This window comes from Macrobrachium nipponense, chromosome 11 (genome assembly GCF_015104395.2).
Source record: "Macrobrachium nipponense isolate FS-2020 chromosome 11, ASM1510439v2, whole genome shotgun sequence".
Classification (NCBI taxonomy): Eukaryota; Metazoa; Arthropoda; class Malacostraca; order Decapoda; family Palaemonidae; genus Macrobrachium; species Macrobrachium nipponense.
The window spans coordinates 47,937,017-47,955,593 of record NC_061087.1 but is presented as its reverse complement, the minus strand read 5'-3'; the positions used below and the strand labels follow the sequence as shown (position 1 = coordinate 47,955,593).

The 18,577-nt window shown below is 40.6% G+C and overlaps 1 protein-coding gene across 2 annotated transcripts in view; it reads right to left on the bottom strand.

Moving 5' to 3' along the window:
- LOC135205750 (tyrosine-protein phosphatase 69D-like) overlaps positions 1-18,577 on the bottom strand; it is a 472,711-nt gene that overhangs the window by 37,598 nt on the left and 416,536 nt on the right. For both annotated transcript variants that reach the window (XR_010312592.1, XM_064236870.1), the window contains exons 22-23: positions 17,465-17,581; positions 6,387-6,524 (exon numbers count right to left, since the gene is read on the bottom strand). Coding sequence is in view for 1 of the 2 variants with exons in the window: in XM_064236870.1 (XP_064092940.1) it covers positions 6,387-6,524; positions 17,465-17,581 (255 nt within the window). In the remaining variant the exon portion in view is untranslated. The remainder of the gene's footprint in view (positions 1-6,386; positions 6,525-17,464; positions 17,582-18,577) is intronic.

Here is an 18,577-nt window from a genome sequence, read left to right as displayed (position 1 = left end):
ACAAACTTCTTCTTTTCTACGAAGTTCAGGGCGCTTACGTCCAACACCGGTCTCCATCCCCCTGAGGATTTCGGAACTAGGAAAAGGCGGTTGTAAAAGCCTGCTGAATGATGTTCTGTCACTAGTTCGATAGCCTCCTTCTCCAGCATCTGATCTACTGCTAGTTGGAGGGCCTGGTTCATGATGGGGTCCCTGTACTTGGCCGTCAACTCCCTTGGGGTGGTCGTCAAGGGAGGTCTTGAGGTGAAAGGAATGAGGTAACCCCTCTTCACAATTGAAAGGGTCCAAGAATCTGCGCCTTTCTGGGCCCAGACTTCTGCAAATCGTAAAAGCCTGGCGCCCACCGTTGTCTGAAGGACTTGAGTCTTATTTGGAAGACTTGATTGACTTAGAGAAAGTCTTCCCTCTTCTGTTGGGTCTGCGACCTCTGAACGAGGCGGGTCTGGAGGTAGAAGCCCCTCGAAAGGGTTCCTGAGTAGTAGACTTCTCCTTTCTCGTCTTGGTAGAGAAGGAGGGACGAGGCTTCCTCGCTGACTGGGCCAGAAAGTCTTGCGTAGCCTTAGCTGAAAGTGCCTTCAAAATATCCTGGATCAGATGTTTGGGAAACAGTTGAGCGGAGAGAGGAGAAAACAGCAACGAAGATCTCTGCGCATGGGAGACGGACTTCGTCAAGAAGGAGCAATAAACTGATCTCTTCTTTACGATGCCCGCCCCAAACAAGGAAGCAATTTCGCTGGCTCCGTCTCTTACTGATTTATCCATGCAGGATAACACACAATGAAGGTCTTCCGGAGAGAAAGACTCTGGCACTTGCGTCTTCTTAGCCAAGACTCCCAGCGACCAATCAAGGAAGTTGAGGACTTCAAGCACTCTGAACATACCTTTCAGAATGTGGTCGATCTCATTCATGGCCCAAGTTGTTTTGGCTGAGTTCAGAGCTGACCTTCTCGTGGCATCTACCAATGCTGAAAAGTCTGCATCGGCTGAGGACGGGAGACCCAGCCCCAAGGGCTCTCCTGTCTCGTACCAAAATCCAGTCCGTCCGGAAAGCTTCGACGGTGGGAAGGCGAACACCGTTTTTCCTGCTTCCTCTTTGGAGCGCATCCAAGATCCAAAACTCCTAAGCGCCTTCTTCATTGATAGGGTCGGCTTCATTCTCACACACGACGATCCCTTCGTTGTCTTAGCCATGGAGAACAACGTTTGCGGAGGAGGAGGAGCAGTGGGGCTAAGGGAATCCCCAAACTCTTGAAGAAGAAGCTCTGTGAGCTTCTTGTAAGAAGAAACTGCTGCCGAGGTATTCGTTTCTTCCTCCGAACCTTCCTGGCCTTCTTGAAGAGGAGAGCGTGGAGGATCCTTAGAAGAAGAAGAGGTCCTTGCAGGAGCAGAGCGTGAGGTTGGAGAATGCAGTCTCGAAGGAGGAGTCAAATCAACAGGAGAGCGGCGAGTCGAAACCGAAGAGCGCCTATCCGACCTGGCCTGTCTGAGATCGGACTCCCTCTTCGTGGTATACGAAATCTTGACTGAAGGAGAGGCAGGGCTCCTACCATGTGAAAGACCGCGTCTATCAACATTGCGCTTACGAGAGGGAGAGCGCCTACTAGAATCCTGGCGCCTATCGCGAGGAGAGCGGCTGCTAGGAGCCGAGCGCCTATCAGGAGCAGGGCGCTTGAGAGGCTCTTGACGCCTGCCAAGCGGAGAACAGTCAGGAGTAGGGCGCCTCGAGAACGATGAGCGCCTACCAGGAGAACGAAGAACTCGAGGCTCTTGGCGCCTATCCACAGGAGAACGGCTTCCATGAGCAGGACGCCTACCAGGCGCAGGGCTCCTATCAGACTCTTGACGTCTGAAGAGAGAGGAGCGACTCACAGGAGAAAAACGCCTACTCAGCACAGGGTCCGAAACGCGAGAAGAGTGGTAGCCAGGTGATGAGCGCCTACTCGGAGAAGGGCGCCTTCTAGGCTCTCGGAGATGCTGAGGAGAAGAACGACGAGACATAGACGACGAAAGGAGCCTGTTCTGCCCTGAGCACCTCTCTTCTCTAGGACGCACACTAGAGGAAGAAAGATGAGCCGGAGAGGATCGCCTACCGGAAGCATTAAGCCGATCCGGAGAAAAGCCATCGCCATCCAACGTGCGCCTGTCCGAAGTCTGGCGTCTCGACGCTGCTGAGAGAGAGCCAGGTGAGTGGTGCCACTCGCGCGAGCTCCTACGCTCGGCCAAAACCTCCCCATACGAAGGAGATCGCATACGACGAGGAGAGCGATCCTCTGATGAAAAGCGTCTAGATCTCTTGACTGGGAGAGATACGTCCTTCCTCCTACGAGATCTTAAGGCCACAGAGTCCGCCAGGGCCGAGATCTGAGCCTGGAGTCCCGCCAGGACTCGAGTCAGCGAATCCACAGGATCTTCCTCCGAAGCAGCTGCAGAGCGAGGAGCGGGTGAAGATGGGCAATCACAGGATCTCCTGGGCCTCTTCACTTCCAAAGAAGCCTCTTCAGGAAAGACTTCTGGGCTGGAAGCCAAAGGACTGAAGGGCGCCTTCCAAGCCCTCTTCAATGGGGGCGACGCATCCGGAGAGTTCCAACCGCGCTTTGGTGAAGGTGAAGAAGACAAGGAGAAACACTGACGCAGGATCTCCTTCTTGACACGATCCGAGGCAGCCTGAGAGCGTACTTCAGGATCTGCCGAGGGGACGCCTGACCGGTGGGGGCTCTCCCTAGCCCTCCTGCGGCTTTCGACTTTCCTCCTCCACTGGAACTGGGAGTCTGGAAGAGGTCTAGGCCTGGAGGCACTACGGAGCTGGTCAGACGCACCCTCCACAACACTGGGGACACTGCACTGATCACCAACACTATCACTCTTACCTTGTTCTAGCAGGCGAATCTTCTCCATAGATTGAATGGTAGCCTTTAAAGCCGCCGCCTCCGAAGACGAATCTTCGGCTTCGGCGCGGGGAGCAGAGGCTGAAACCTGGGAAGAAGGTTCTAAATCTACATTAATGTTAGGTTCCGATTCAATCTCACTCACTCTCGGCCTACTAGAACTCCTAGAGGAGGCTTTCCGAACTCTATCTCGTTCTAACTTCCTAATGTATGAAGAAAGAGCCTTGTACTCATCCTCATTCAGAACCTCACATTCTTTACAAGGGTTACTAAATGCACACTCATTCCCCCTGCATTTCACACACACAGTGTGAGGGTCCACCGAAGCTTTCGGCAACCTCACCTTACAACCCTCAACCGAACATACCCTAAACAAAACAGGAGTTTTAGTTACAGAATCTAAGTCAAGACATTATTCAAGAAAAATCCAGCGCAAAGTCAAAACCAGTCCAAAAATAGCGTATGCCAAGCCAAACAGAGCGAATACGTCACCAAAAAGGTCCAAAATAATCTCCAGGCAAGTGAGAATCGAAAAGTCTATCGAGAGGAAACCACAACAGTAGTTGTCGTTCCCGGCGACAGAGAAAATCTGACAGGAAAGTGGGATCGGTTCGTACACCCGCCACCCAGCGGCGGGTAAGGTAGACCACCTGACCTACCTGTCGCGTGTGCCGCGAGATTTGAATTTCAGTCGGGAACGTCGGAGACTATAGCTAAGTATATATCTGACAGGAAAGTTCATGTACAAATATATATATATATATATATATATATATATATATATATATAATATATATATATATATATATATATATACGTATATATATATATACAGTTCCCCCCTTTTTTGCGGGGGATGTGTACCAGACACCCCCTTGAATAGTTAAAACCTGCAAATAGTTAAAACCACCACTAAAAATGCTTATAACTGCCTATCTTGAAAGTTCAGACACAAAATGTATACCTTTAATAATTTCCTACTTCAAATACTATACCTAAAATTACTAACCTATTACTGCATTAATCTTTGAGGTTATATTATTAATATCATTTCAAAGTCATTTTAAACATTTTACCATTAAAATATATATACCTACAGCAAATAACAGAGAGAGAGGGAGAGACCAATGAATGGCAACATCATGTATCTTGACTATCAAGAGTGAAACTATGAATTATTTCTGAGAGAGAGAGAGAGAGAGAGAGAGAGAGAATAACTCCTAGACTCTGACTCCTTCCCCTCTGCCAATTCGTATATCAAACTGTCATTTACTCCCCCGCCCACCTTCCTCCAAGTGGATAAAAAGACTGGTAGTTGCTATTTTCAATCTTATTAATATTTGAAAATTAGTTTTAAGGTAAATCATTTATTTATACTACAAAACAAACAAACTTATGTGAGCGAGATATATTTTTTAACAATGTGAAAAAAAAATTGAAAAAAAAAATAATGCTTTCACAAAGTCAAACACCCACCTACTTCTCTCCTATCATCCTGCGAGACCTTCCCACCACTTCCCTGCCTGGGAAACTCTTTCCCCAGCCACCTAATCCCCATGTTGATGCTGTGACCAAGTTTACTAACATTTCTCTCTCACTGTGCAGTGTTGCCAACTGCTTCCCTCCCATCCTGCCTGGCCTTCCAACCATCCCCTCACCCTGGAAACATTTTCCCAAGGCTCACCCAAAATTACATACCCTTTCTCAGCCTGTTTATGTCTGGAAGCAATGTTGTGAGGACCAGAGAGTATGAAAGGTAACTGGGTACTGATAATTTATTACAGACGAACTGGGTTGACATAGACTGGTGTGAACATAAACTTAGTGTCCATCACGCACACATGAACAAACAAACAAAATGGGACAGGGCCCCTGCTGTGAATGTGTTTCTTCACAGATGAAAATACATGAATAATATTACAAAGAGGGAATGGATTCCCAACATATATATAGCTTCACTGTGTGCGGTGGTGGTGTGGGACGGGCCATAGGGACCAGGTACGGCAGAAGCGTAGATTGGGCTGAGGTAGTCCCCCGCGTGGCAGTGGCGTCTGGCGGGCAGAGCGGAACCATAGGTGAGGCAGCAGTGTCAGCAGGTCGAGGAAGCCCACAGGAAGTGGCGTTGGCAAGCAAAGGAGGCCCACAGGTGCGGCAGCGGTGGCGGTGGGCCGAGGAGGACTACAGGCTACAGCGTCGTTGTGTTTGATGGAGTAAGTTTACTGAAGTTATATCTTTGTTGCCAATGCACAATAATAGTAGTATATGGATGAAACTCGCAAACTTTGGTATAGTACCTTAAAACTCGACCGTAAGCAAAATGAGAGAAATGTGTTTTAATCAAACCTATTGGGCCCGAAAAGAACACATTTTACTGTTTCCACTCCAATAAAAGATAAATACGTGAAGCTCGTAGTATTCTGACAAGATAAAAGTGAAAATATCGAATGGGATCTGTTGATTTTTTTTACACAAACATGGCCTCGGCGCCATCTACTAACGAAAAATTAACCAAATTTTGTTCACACACGATACGTTTTTAAGTGATATTTCCACTTGAAAACACCGTATAACGTGAAATATCCCTGTCCCATATAAATAGAGTATCTCGAGATTCATTTGTACTAACTAAAAGCAAGAAAGTTGCTCTGATTTGATGTTTGACACAGCAAAACATACTTACTCGCAATCACCCTCAGCTGATTTTCAAACCAAAACATGATTGCTATGTTTGTATTTTATAATACAAACAAATAGTAATAAGAAAATACATATAATATTATTGGATGCAGTGAAGTAAAACATAACTTTTTAAAAGATCCATGGAAAAGATGCATATCCATTATGCTTGTATTTTATCATACGATACTAATTTATGATTATTACATACTCGAATTTTGTCTCACGTAAGATGCGACCCTCTTAAAATCAGCTCCAAAATTAGGGCTTCAAGAGTCAGATGATACGCGAGTATATACAGTACTTATAGGGCTTAAAACTATGCACTTACTTCCTCAGCAGAAAACACCTTGCTGACAAAGCACTATGAGCAGGTAGGATACTTAAGAGTACACCAACTTGGTATTTATATTGGCAAACCTAAGAGGAATAGTGAACGTGGCACTTGTGCACTGATGCCACAGCTATGAGAGAAGGGTGAATAAAAATACCAAGGTATTTACTAGAAGTAGGGGATACAGGACTCCAGCATTGAGTTAATTTCCAAAATCATGTCAAAAGGCACTATTCTGGCAACACCCACTACTATGAGAGAATTCTTTGATATTGGTTGATCTGTCTTATGGAGCCCCAGGCAGGTTTATAAATGTGAATTCTTTCAAGATAAACAGTGGCTAAGCTAATATAAAATATATATGTAATTGCATAAATAAAAAATTAAGAGAGCGAGGATGTATAATATGCAAAACCAACCACTGAAGCTAAAGGAAAAACAATCTATTTGAGCTATAACAGTTACGAGATATTACAATGATAAATATTTACCTTCGTGTTTGTAAGGAGGAAGGTCCGACAAGAATATTTTGGGTAGCTTTCACTAGATATCAGCTTAACCGAAATGTGTTCATAAGTTTCGTCATCCTCTGGCCAGTACTTGTTGCAACAATCATCACCACTTCCCAGCTGTAAAGTGAATTTTTTTATATTAGGTTGAAATGGTTACTACATACATCTGAATTCTTAGCCCATTGAAACTGTTAATCATACTGAATTATTACAGAAATTACCAAATAAAAGAATGCCCACAATACTCAAAGAACACCATTGAAATGAAATAGGTTTATATATACAAGCACTTACATGCTGGCACATAAGGCAACTCAGCATATAAGACAACCACCCATTTTTCATGTAAAAATAAATTAATAATTATTGGAATTATCATACTAAAAAATAAATTAATTAATAATTATTGGAATTATCATACTAAAAATGTGTAAAACCAGTCCCTTCAAGATTTTAAAATGTTCGGCAAAGTTTTATCATTACGAAAATACTTTTGTATTCCCCTAGGAAAAATATACGGTAAACATTACGACAAATGCTCAACATCTGTGATGTCACTATCATCGGAGTAATACCCATTGGAAGTAGATCCGCATGAATGTTTTCCTTTAAAATTGGAAAGAACCCCTATAGTATTAAGGATAACTGGGAACTATCAATATCACAAAATCCTTATTTTTATTATAAAATATTACCAAGGAAATACTGGCCTTTAGTCAACAAGGCTTGTGAGTCAAGCACAACTGGGGACTACAAACATGGCTGTTTTGTAAACAAGAAAGTATGTCTACTCCAATTTACCCTTTCAGTAACTTGAATTATATATTATAAACGTTAAAAGGGCATTGCATAATAAGTTTCATTAACAAAATTGTCTAATATCATTGTCTTATAATAATGGTGCTCTAGATAAAGCTAGTAACAGAGTGAGAGCTCGCTCATTATGGAATCAATAGTTGTGCTGACAGTGATTCATTTAATTTACCTACAGTTTTTAAGCTATTACAGTTGTTTTGCTTATAGTATCGATAGCTGTGAAGGCAGTTAACTATTGGATTTAAGGTTTGCTTCTTATACTTTTAAGGTTAAAAAATCACTTTACACCAGCATATACAGTACTAATTGTTTGACAGTAGAAAAAACAACCATCATTGCAAAAGATTGGTTATATGAACACTGGTATCTGCCCTTCAGTGTTAAAAATGTACTTGGTAATTTTTCCACAATAATGATGTCAGTCTTCTTGTCAATTGCTGGAAATGGTGATCTTCAGGATCAGCTGACTGACATTTGTGAGACAGATGACTCCTGCCCACTAACCTTTGAAATCAGCTGATAGATGAAAAAGACAATGACTGATTATATTGCCAGGTGTCATGCTTGCAACTGTGTATGCAATCATCAAAATGAAAAACTGAAGCCTGACAAGGCCTGTGGTCCCTTCCAAGTTTAATCATGCACATATACTTGTGTTTAGCCATTTCCAAAGGGAACCATAAAGGATAGGCCCTACTTGTTAGTGCTCAGGCATAATCCAGTGTTGCCCTGCTCAACAATCATGGATCTAGTGAGATTTTCAATTATTTGGTAGAACATTACGCAGTGCATTTGTGTAAGATGAATTGTAAAAGTAGTGCACGCAACAAGCAACACATGTTTAAGATGAAGACAAACAAAAACTATCAGAGCATGTATAACTGAAGGTTTAAAATGAGACCTGTTAAAATTTTCACATGTGCTAGGATATATCTGAAATGCTTGCAATTGATATAACATAAATTGGAGCCATCATATCTAGGACTGTTTCGATACAAGAGGTTACAACATCTACTGTTGTATTGCAAAATATTTGAAATGTAAAAAAAATCATCATCAATCCCACACACATCCCATGCTTGACAATGTATTATCATGCATGTTAGACAAATTAGTACGTACTCCCATATCACAATGTTCAAAGTTTCTTGGTTATGAATGATTGTGAAAAATGAGAGGAGACTAACATTCAAAAAACTTTTTTTTTATTTAGGATGCAGGGAGATTACAACGTTTATAAGCCATCTCATGAATTTTTGATGTCTCAAAAACAGGGGCACGCTAAGTGTTGATGTCCAGATATGTTTTGATGTTTCAAATAAAGTGTGTTGTGTTGATATGACGGAAGATGTCAACTACAAAAAGGATAAATTACGTTGGGGAATGGTTACACACATCAACTTAGATTGAGTGTTAATGGTACAGTCAGGTTTAATTATAATGGGTCAAGTTGGAGTGTAAACTAACATGCTTTTGCCAAGTGGAAGAGCCTGCCAACATGATACGAGTAATGCTAGCAGAAGAAATGGTTAGGGCGTGTTGGGCGTTGCTAAGGGGACACATGAATATGGGAAATACATTCACACCCGAGGTCATGGTGGCCCTGACTGATATAGTGCACACCTATCTATATAGATAAGGGTACTCAATTTGTTAGTGACCAAGCATAAAATGGAAGCAGTGACCATAAAATGTACAGAAGAAACCTGGGGTGCCAATGAGCCCACCGATGCTATAATTACAGGTATTCCTCATTCACTGACGGGGTTCCATTCCAGCGACCACATCGTTAAACATGTTATTCTCTTTATTTCGACTAACAGCATTAATTTTCTGTGGTCGCTAAACATGTTATTCTCTTTATTTCAACTAACAGCATTAATTTTCAGTCGTATATTATACACAGAACTAGTTCTCAACATAGTCTACTACTTGGCAAAGTTCTGACAGCACTTTTTATCATTTTATTACTCATATATTTTAAGTTCATCATTTTATAACTTCATAATGTATAATTTTCTTTAAAATAGTGTACTTTATTTAACACATTTAGCCTACATTCCTGAGTTAGCCTACTAGTAAGTCAATACAATACTAAGTTAATACTACAGTGCTAAACTCTTCTCAGAATCTGCACATTACTTAGCAGTGACTTTCATATTCTAAATTTGGTATCTCATAATTGTCGCTATTAGTTTTTTTGTCACTTATTTTTATTGTAGAGGGTAGTGAGATGAAGAAAATAATGAATGAATTTCGGCGATCACGGGGCATTTGAATGTCGCCGTCAAAATGTAAACAAAGCACATTGCCATCTATTGAGGAAAGTGAACACTAAACTATTCACTAAGAGAATAAGCATTTTCTAGCACTGATAAAAATTTACGTTTGCACTTCTTACCTCTAGTATCATCTGATCTCATGAGTGACATATCAAATATGTATGTACAGTGGACCCCCCGTATTCGCATTCTCCAGATTTGCAGACTCACTCACACATTTGCGGTATTTTTCTATGATTAATATCCACAAATTCCTGTTTTTTATGAATTTCATCATAAAATGCACTTTTTGTGATAAAACTATTAAAAAACCGAGTATGAAAATTTTTAGTGGGTTTTTCTTGAGTTTTAACTGACAAAATAGGCTGTTTTTAGCGTTTTTATAGGGGTCCCAAACATTCGCGGGTTCTAACTATTCACGGGGGGGTCTGGTAAGCATCCCCCACGAATACAGGGGGACCACTGTAAATACACAGTTGTATAAAAAATTATCTAACTGTATTACATGTAAGTCATGCATACCAAATGTCTCAAGTGGAATATTTAAAATAAAATATATTAATTTTCAAGTTAATATAAAAAACATATTTGACTTTATATTTTCTTTTCATTACTAAGAATTCACACATTTTCTTTTCATTACTAAGAATTCTCACTAAAACAAAGGAGTTAAGGAATAATTTTTGCTGTCTTGAAGTTGTAAACAAACATTGCGCCACCCGTTTAGCCATGCAATGAACTAATGGCAGCTGAATCAAGCCAACCAGTGGAGTTCCCAGACCATAGAATGCCAACTTTAAGAGGTTAAACTGTAGAGCTTTTCTTTACAAAGTATATATTAAAGCCTTCTTTATTGTTGAAGCCATAAGCTAGGCTAGATATTTGGCACTGAATAGCCTTTCTCTTGGCCACCATTGGGAATGTTTTTATTTTCATTATAGGGTTTCTCTTCTCTCTCTCTTCATGTTGCTGTCGTAACTTCGAGTTTTCGTAAAACGAGTACATCATTGAATGAGGAGTACCCGTATGAGAAAATGGAAAACTTATAGTACTCTTTAGGAAGGGAATTTTGTATTCCCAAATGCCACCAATCCCTGCCCAAGTCAACTACCACATCTCCACTTCCCAAGCAATGTCAACCCAAGATAAATGGGAAAAAAAGTGGGATGTAAAGTATTGAGTGTAAAAATACCCTGGTGGCATCCTCATTAGAATCCTGCCAAAAAGCTCAAGACACAGTGGTAGGAACATGTCCACAGCACTACAAAGACAGTTACAGCTCGGGTGAGGAGATGACCTGGCCCCACCCTAATGAACTTTGCACAATCTAAAAGTTGCATGATTTTTGGGACCTCTTTACATAATATATTTCATGAACCTCTTGTTTTAGTTACTGAATTCAGAGCTCCTAATTCTTTATTATTACTAGGGTTCATGATTAGCATTACAATGGAATGAGGGCACTGTATCATCCTCAGATAAAGTCAGTATGAAACAGTTACTTAGTTTATCAAAGCAATCAGCTTTTGATTCATGCTCCAACCTTACGAAAAGCATGACAACACAAAAAAAATTATAAATCAGTGTTTGTGTTTATCTCTCTCTCTCTCTCTCTCTCTCTCTCTCTCTCTCTCTCTCTCTCTCTCTCTCTCTCTCTCTCTGTGTAATAGATTAATACTCACAGTAGTGAAATGGTGTGCTGTAAGTGTTCCCTGATGCTATTTTGTGGATGTTTTTGCTTGTGAACCACTTACAGTTACATATGTCCCCCACAGTTCAGTGATTAGCACAAAATGTACATTGCCATGGACTGGAAGCAATGATCTAGCAGTATGATTTTTGTTTTTCAAAATTTTATGCAGTGAAAATTTGACAAAACACAAAGGAATTAAAAATAAGAAATGTCTGGGTAGAGAAGGAAGATGTGTGTGCATGTGTTACAGGTACATATAGGAGTTTATTAAATAAGTACAACTATATAGAATGCTTCTCTCTCTCTCTCTCTCTCTCTCTCTCTCTCTCTCTCTCTCTCTCTCTCTCTCTCTCTCTCTCTCTCTCTCTCTCTCTCTCTCTCTCTCATGTTGTGCATAAGTTAATATCCTGTAAAGTGATTTATATAGTGTTTACCAGTGAAACATACTACATTACCTGTTCACTCAATGTCTCATTCAGTGATGTATGATTACTTAAGTTGAATTCATGAGTTCTGGACAAGTACAGATTCATAAATTTTTTGTATGCCATACCAAATATACTGCAAATGTGTACTGTAGTTTACCTCAACATGAAGCATGCGTGTACATATACACATGCACATTTGGCATATATGCACACAGACTGAGACACTGGTGGACCAGAAAAGTTCTGACGCAACAAGACTGGGCAGTTTATGCCAGTAAGTTATTCCGAAACCTGTGCAAGTTTTTCAGCTCCCTTATTTCCACTTCAACAGCATTGCTAACACTTCCTTGTACCCAAGCAGTACCATTGCCAACCCCTACCAACCCATCCTGCCCAGAAACACCTTGAATCTGATCTTACTTTAAACCATGAAAAATCCTTAGCTAAAGGGGATTGCAGCAAAAATGATCAAAGCCAAAGATAACTTTCATTGACAAGGCAGCTTAAACTTGTTTAAACACTACCAGAAAGAGAAGCATCATCGCTACCAAGCTGATCGATACGGTAAAAATATTTTTATAATAAAATTAAGTCTCATATATAGTATACTTACCAAGTAATTAGTACTTAGCTGTAGTTTCCACTCACACAGCAACCTTAAATTTAAAAATCACAGTGGCGCTTCACTAGCATAGTGTAGGTGACACGCCCACCCCACCACATGGGTGTGAGGTAACGACTTTGTCAGTGGCATCATTCTGTTTGTGCACTAATGTCCATGAGAGGGGAGGAGGGGGCTCTGTTTTTGTAATTACTTGCTAAGTATATATGAACTTTAGTCTTATTATAAAAATATCATTTTCATTTGAGTAACTTACCAAGTAATTACTTAGCTGAATCCCACATTGAGGTGCTATAATGGTTTTGAAATAGAAAGGATGGCTAGCATTGAAACAATGTTGGTTGTTTCTTTACCTGAAGACACCTACTGCAGATAAATATTGTATCTGGTTGGCGCTCATCTTAACCTATATTGATGCTCATCTTAACTTGTAGTTGAGCTGAGGGTTGCCTTTTATATACATAAGTGGGAGTCTTGCAATGGAGGATAGGCCTGATCGCTGACCAGATGGACATGAAACGGTGCCCTTGCCCTGGGTGCAGTACCAATAAAAATAAACAACCATAACAGCGCTGTCACCTACACTGACCAAAAAACCACTACTCATGCATTAAGACTGGTGGGCACTCCAGGTACTACAATTTTCAAACAATATTTTTATTTTTCTCAAGTAGTGAGGCACGGAGATCAATTTAAACCTCCAAGAAGATGACTTAAGAATTGATAAAAGGGATAAATTAAGGGCAAAATGCCTTTGTGAAGCTGACAATGCACATTGGAGACCAGGTCACTTAGGAAGAAGGACAGCAATAATCAAAAGAGGGTGAGACGGATTCTTGACAGAACACCAGAGGTTGCTAGAGGGTCCTCTGATCTTCTCAGTCCTTCATAGATAATATCTTAGGAACTTTGATTGAGCAAAGAACCCTTTCCTCTTCCTTTGAGCCCAGGATTTCCATTAAAATCTTCATATGGAAGGAGCAAGGCCAGGGCTTGGATAGATCCTCATTCTTGGATAGGAAACCTTGGGTAAAAGAGCACACTATTTCTCCTTGGGAGAAACCTACCCTCTTGTAAGTAGCTTGCAGTTCACTTACACACTCGGCAGTTGCCAAAGCTAAACGGAAAAGTGTCTTCCGAGTCAGGGCTTCAAGGGAAGTGGAACTGATGGGTTTGAAAGGAGGGCACATGAGCCACTTGAGCATGACATCTAGGTTCCAAGAAACCAGATCAGCCTTCTTCTACTTAGAAGTGTTGAATGATTTGATGAGGCCATTAAGATCCTAGTTTGATGAAGTAAGCATCTTTCGGTTCCAGAATTAGTCATTTGTCTAGAAAGAGGATCATCTGATGCCAACAAATGCGTCCATTTGCCCAATTGGGACAGATTCTTGTAAAAACTTAGAAAGCTGAACTCAGCCAAAACACATTGCCCAAAATTGAAAGACCTTTAGGTTCTGCCAAACCACACAAAATAAGATCACCCTTCCACCTACTGCAGCCTGAGGGCACAATGCATCACTTTAAAAGTAGCTGAATTTTTCTCCTGACACTAAACCTCTTACATACCCAAACTCACCTGCCAGCTTTAGCAGACTATTGGCACCCTGCACCAACATAAAAGGCAGCTGTTGCTGTGGCTGAGGGTACCTAAATGCCTGTGAGCAATGTAACCACTACCTGGTCTCTACTTTCTCCACCACCAGCACCAAACCTGAAGCATCCAACAAAGAATGTAAGGGATGCTGCACAATTACATCGGTTTTCTGACTGCAGAGACTGAAGTATAGTGAGAAAATAAAATGACTACATGGTGCTCAATCCTCGCATTTATCAAGATATACAAACACACCCCTAAGGAGTCAGAAAATGCTCAATCCATGCATCCCAAAAGAAATTACAATCCATGCACCCTAAATTATTGACGAAGTCACTCTCTAACTGCTGCCTCTCTTGAAGGAGAGCCAAAACAATCTCTCAGGCTATATCATCAATAGCTGCAAAATTATTGCAGGAAGACATAACCTCCATGATATGGAAGGCAGACTAGCACAGAATCCAAATCTAAGGGAGTAATTGCAATCTTGACAGACAAAACTGCTCTCTTCTTCTTTGAATTTAGCAGAAAAAGAGAGACTGAGTCCCAAATTGGAAAAGGAACCAACTCTGGTTATTGGTTTGTTATAGGGATATAGCTCTTCTATTTTTCATAAAAGGTTGAACAAACTGAAGAGCTCTGTGAAGAAACTTTCTTTGAAGTAATTTGCAAAGCATCAAACCTATCTGATGCAGATTAGTTAATATACGGGACAGAAGAGAATCTGCCTCAGCTCAAGTTGGAAGCCTTAAGGGACCCAGAGTCCTGGACAACTGGTTCCACAAAAAATTCAAGAAACTTACTAGTCCTGACCTTTTAAGTATTAGAAAAACCAACCAAAACCTATTTCTCTTCCGCATCATCTAAGACGAACTCGGGAGCCTGAGGAGCCACGGAGAATATCAATGGGCTAGAGAGGGTGGCAGAAGCAGAAGATCTAACTCACTGGGGTGAATAAAATTTTTACTCTTCTAAAAGAGAACATTTATTAGAAGCATAAACTTCCTACAGGGAAGAGGATGAAGAATTAGCAACACTTGCACCTTGGCATCTGAAGCACAGAACACTGTGCTAATGTGCTATCACATCAACAATGTGGTAACTGGTGACCATGCCAAAATCATCTGAAGTGTCAATGATGTGGCAGCTGATTCCAACAGCAAAATTGACTGAAAAACAAATCTGGCCGAGAAGGAGCAAAACCAGTACTCTGTGCTATTGAAAAATCTGCAGTCAAAAGCACAGGACCAATCGCCTATTTAGGGAAGAGGCTGAGCACGATGCTGTAGAGGAGACCGTGAGCACCTCAAAGAAACCTGAAAAGACCTGGCATAAATACAAAGAGACCAGGACATAATTCACAGTGTGAGGGGTCTGAATAGAATGTAAAATAGAATATAAAATTTAGGTCAAACGCCATGCTCTGGAATCTATGAGGTTCTTCAGCGCTGAAAGGGAAATTACAGTAATCACAGTTGCACTATGAAACAATTGTTAAGTGAGGATGGAAAGGAAGATGGAAGAGAAAGTGCATGGAGGTATAATAAAAGAAAAAAAAAGGGCTTGCAGCTGGGGGACGAAGGGACGCTGCAATGAGCCTTAAGTAATGCCTACAGTGCACCACATGAGCTGCACTGGACGTCGCTACCCCCACGGAGTGAGGGGTCTAAGGTGCAAAAGAAGGATTTGAGAAAGGGGCCACAAAAACTCTTATGTAACACCTCAGCATGGCACTGCACCAAGGGTGATTCTGATCTAGAATAAGCACACTGATTTCTCTCACGTGCCATCCTTGCTGCACAAATGAACCTCCCATGTCAAAAAAATGACGTGTAACAGACTGGCACACCAAGGAAGAGTGCGAGAACCTGGCACAAAAAGAATGCTTTTGAGAAGACATCAAAGCAACCTTCAAGGGAGACATAGCCAAACAAAGGATAGAAATAACCAAAAGACCAGAATAGGGTCCTGGATAGGGATTGCTAGCAGTCCACAGCCTCCTGGAAGGTCTGGGAGAAATAATTAGGTCGATAATGAGCATGCTGTTCTACAACTAAATCATGTACACCTGGCTTAGTTTTACTCCATTTCATCTTACGTCTCACAACCTTCGATAACTATGCAACAACCTGTGTGCGACTTGCACCAGGTTGGCCATAGGAAGACCATGAGAACACACCACTTCCTCTCACTGACATACCTAGCTTTTTTTTTTTACCTCAAAAAGTGAGGGGAGCTTCACAGGGCTATGGCTATGGTGTGGCTATAAGAGAGGGAGGGGATTGGGTCTTCCTCAGCTGTGGGGGGGGGGGGGAGGGGGGGGGGAAAGACATGAAAAGAATGATTTATTTGTGTTGGTAATAAAGCAAATGGTAGAGGTGGCAAATTCCAAACTTTTCTAACAAAGCCCTAAGATTTGATACATCAGATACTAATTTCCCAACCCTCATATCCTAAATGATACAGGGAGCTTTAAGTTATGAAGAAAAATGTCTAGAGGGAGACGGATTACTAGATACACCAGAAGAAGGAAAAGAGCTATGCTAACAGATCATGAAAATTAAATGAAGCACTTACTTCTACCATTACTTCCTATCGTAGCTTTAGAAGAATCTCTTTACCTTCTTTTCATATTCTTGGCAGCTTCTTAAATCTCTTTGCACTTCCAATTATAATTAATTAATAACATCATCTGGCCAATCAGCACAATGATCTCAATGGCCGTTGAAAGAACAATCCTTGTTCATACATTTATAAACATATCAAGACTGTCAATAGGCTAAAAAGTACAGATGGGTGTTACATTCTCTTACCTGACATATCCTATGTTTTTTCCTTACCTTCCAGAATATGTCCTACTACATACCAAGCAAAACAAAATTAGAATATAAAATCAAATAAAAACCGACCGATAAAATATCTGCACCACTCACTCACATCCTTGCAGGTAGACAAGAGCACAAAAAAAAAAAAAATTAAATGATCCTATTAACTTTTAGTTGTCAAACTATGTTTTCCTCCCACCTGCTGGAGGGAATACAGCTATCATAAAAATTTATTTAAACATTCTTTTTGATGTGTGTGGTCTTGATCACATACCCACAACGACTGAAACCCAGCTTATACCCATAACAACTGAAATCCAGCTTTCTAACATTAAGACACCAAGAGATGTGACAGTACTACTACATAGCCAAAATAAACTCATCCTCCTTAAGGTGATATAATGTAAAGGGTTACTCCTAATGGTCTGAATAAACCCAAATTAGTCAGGATGACCAAATATTATGAACACAAATGTTTTTATTAGCTGTTTGGAATTCTCAACTTCTGCTTTCCTTAGCCACTTGGATTTTTCTCTTGCAAACTTGCTGTTCACAAAAGAAAAATTATAAAGAACATTTTCTTAGGAAGAGTTTTGGCAAAGTTACCTGAGGGCAACAAGGACATGCTACTAACTTGCAACATGCAACCTGAATGGATGTATTCTTTAAGAAGTATAAACATATAAGTCACGATATAATTTATGATTCCCCTTCATGCAATTAACACTAAACTTGGAAGAAACAGACTGCAACAAGAATGATGAAAAATATATTCCAACATTCCTGAAGCTTACCTCTGAAAGCATAACTATTGTTGTGACTTCTTGGTCAAATACCATTCTCCAAAAATCTGCTATAGTGTTATCAGTAGGGTCTTGCGTGACTATAAACGACTCTGCCAAATCATAACCCTGGTGAAAAAGTGAGAAACAGTTAATATGGGTAAATTGTTCAGACTATAAATAATGTCAATCTATAATATATACCAGGATGGTTACAATATAGTAGCAGTTAAACATGTATAAAGGCAGGTCCCAGTTATTGGCGGGGGTTCAGTTCTGATGGTTTGATAAGCGAAATCGCCGACAACGGAAAACTTGACAATTTTCGGGACTTATCGGTGCCGATAACTGCATTTTGGCGCCTCTATTAAGTATGTATCAGAGCCAATACTCTATTACCGGTGCTGATAACCAGAAATTGGCACTTTTTGGCGCTAGACAAGCACCATAACCCTCTTACGCCGACTGGACGTATTTTACATCGACATTTTTTGTCTCCCGTGTGCCGACTGGACGTATTTTACGTCGACTTACAAAAGTTTTTTTCTAAATTCGCGGAAAAATACTTATAGGCCTACCAGCCTAAAACTTTTGAATCATGCGCCTTGGGGGATGCTGGGAGTTCACGGATGAAGGTGTTGTTTTGTTTACAATCGTTACGCAGGCGCGCAAGCGCGAATTTCTTTCTTGCCGCACTAAAAAGTATCGGTGACACATCTCTGAAATTATTTCGTCACTTTGACATAATTTTTGTACCATTGTAAATTAGCCGTTACATGAAGTATTATATATGAAAATGTGTGCATTTTTATGTAGAATACAACAATAAAATACTCATGATTTTAGCTTTTATCAGTTTTAAGATATTTTCATATAAATAACGATAATTGCCAAAATTTCAACCTTCGGTCAACTTTGACTTCCGAAATGGTTGAAAAACGCAATTGTAAGCTAAAACTCTTATATTTTAATAATATTCAATCATTTACCTTAATTTTGCAACTAATTGGAAGTCTCTAGCACAATATTTTGATTTATGGTGAATTTATGAAAAAACTTTTTCCTTACGTCCGCGCGGTAACTCTTCCGAAAAAAATCATACATGCGATTGTGGTAATGTTTGCA